The following is a 1,532-nucleotide window of genomic DNA, read 5'->3' as shown; positions in this document are numbered from 1 at the left end:
ATTAGCATAGATTTGTCTTATTACAATGCCCTCTGTCATTTGGATCACCTCTAAAAGGTTTTCAAGGAACGCCGCGTGAAGATATTAGAGACTTTTGGGAGAATTTTGGGATATAAGTTGATGATCTGCAGCCAGGTTTGGAGGTTCAGTTGCTCAAGCCCGGTTTTACACAGAGAATCAGTAGAGGTGGCATGACGTACATTTTAAAAATATCACAGAGGTACCCAAATATGAGTCGCGGGAATTGTTTTGAACCACACAGAAATTTTTATGTGAACAAAAAGTTCAATTTCAGTTCAGTCCAGCTGCTTAGTACTTTCACCTCATGCAAAGCCAACCGAATAGTTCATTTGCCTTGACTGGGGAAAGTTACTAACATAGTTGATAGCTCTCCGAAAAATCAGTCACTAATATTTCGGTTTAGCCAACGTTATAGTGTTCATCGATTAGTTCATCTGCCAGGATAGCGTTTCCGATTTAGCTGTAGGGCTTTCTGCACATAAGGGGCCGTGTAATAATGCTCCCTCTACAATACCATAGAGCTACAGTTTGTCTCATTTGGCTGGCGGGCGTCCACTGCCTCTTGTTGGATCACCTTTGGGAGGCTGCTCAAAATGGGTAGTCGAAGGCGGTTTTCGCGCCGCCAGACTTGGTTCTGCTTACAGCAAACACGTAGAAGTCTGTAACAAGCTAACAATGACCAGTTACTCGTTCACAATCACGACGCTGGTGTCATCCTACGTATGCTTTGAATTTCAGTGCAGTGGCATATCTCAAATACAGTATGTTTCCAAGGAGCGCCCACTAGCAGACTAGCAGCAAAAACACTGATGGTATCCGATTGGCCGTACAACTAGTATTGTCTTGAGGTGACAGTGTCAGGAAGGCAATGCTTTTGGAATAGGATTAAATTACGTCCTTTCGGGACTGTTTATGTTAAGATGTGTGTATGCTGGCTTGTACGTCCACATGTGTTGCAACTTTGCATCGTATAGGTTCATTGGAGTGTGGGTCGTTCAGCCGTTGTGCGTGGCTAACTTGCTTTGCAGCATTGGGACAAGTTGCCTGTCAAAGCTCTTTACGACTGTAGATGTCGGGGTTCTATGGACTACAAGACACCGGTTTTTCGAACCTACCTGCAATATTGTAGGTTTGGGAATCCACGACCAAACTTCACTCTTCGGCTGGCCGTGGGAAAGTTTCTTCCAGTGCGAACACTGGTCGTTCGTCTTATTCAGGACGAGAGATGAGGATACGAACAAACGTGAAATAGGGAACACTTTTGACATATGATTCTGCCTCGTTGGTCCGATGGGCCGCTCTCCGCTTCCCAGTTCTGCTTGAAGGTACAAATTCTCATTGATTTCTACACAACCTTCCGTCACTGAACACATGAGCTTGTCAGATGATTCTCTGGAACAGAGTGAGACCTATCTGTACTTCAAAGTTCGTGTTCATAGGGATGTACATATGAGTATCCCTTTGATATACTTGATGGTACGATCATGTGTGGAATGGTATGGTTGGTATTT

At 44.3% G+C, this 1,532-nt stretch overlaps 1 protein-coding gene across 1 annotated transcript in view; it reads right to left on the bottom strand.

The window, feature by feature from the left end:
- T265_12178 (hypothetical protein) overlaps positions 1–1,394 on the bottom strand; it is a gene marked incomplete at both ends in the record, with an annotated part of 2,992 nt that extends 1,598 nt beyond the window's left edge. Inside the window, one exon of the mRNA XM_009179263.1 lies at positions 1,137–1,394. Within this exon, the coding sequence (XP_009177527.1) occupies positions 1,137–1,394 (258 nt within the window). The remainder of the gene's footprint in view (positions 1–1,136) is intronic.
- Positions 1,395–1,532: the final 138 nt, after the last annotated feature.

This window comes from Opisthorchis viverrini (genome assembly GCF_000715545.1).
Source record: "Opisthorchis viverrini unplaced genomic scaffold opera_v5_1454, whole genome shotgun sequence".
NCBI lineage: Eukaryota > Metazoa > Platyhelminthes > Trematoda > Opisthorchiida > Opisthorchiidae > Opisthorchis > Opisthorchis viverrini.
Note: the sequence above shows the minus strand (reverse complement) of the source record. Positions and strands in the feature narration are given on the sequence as shown.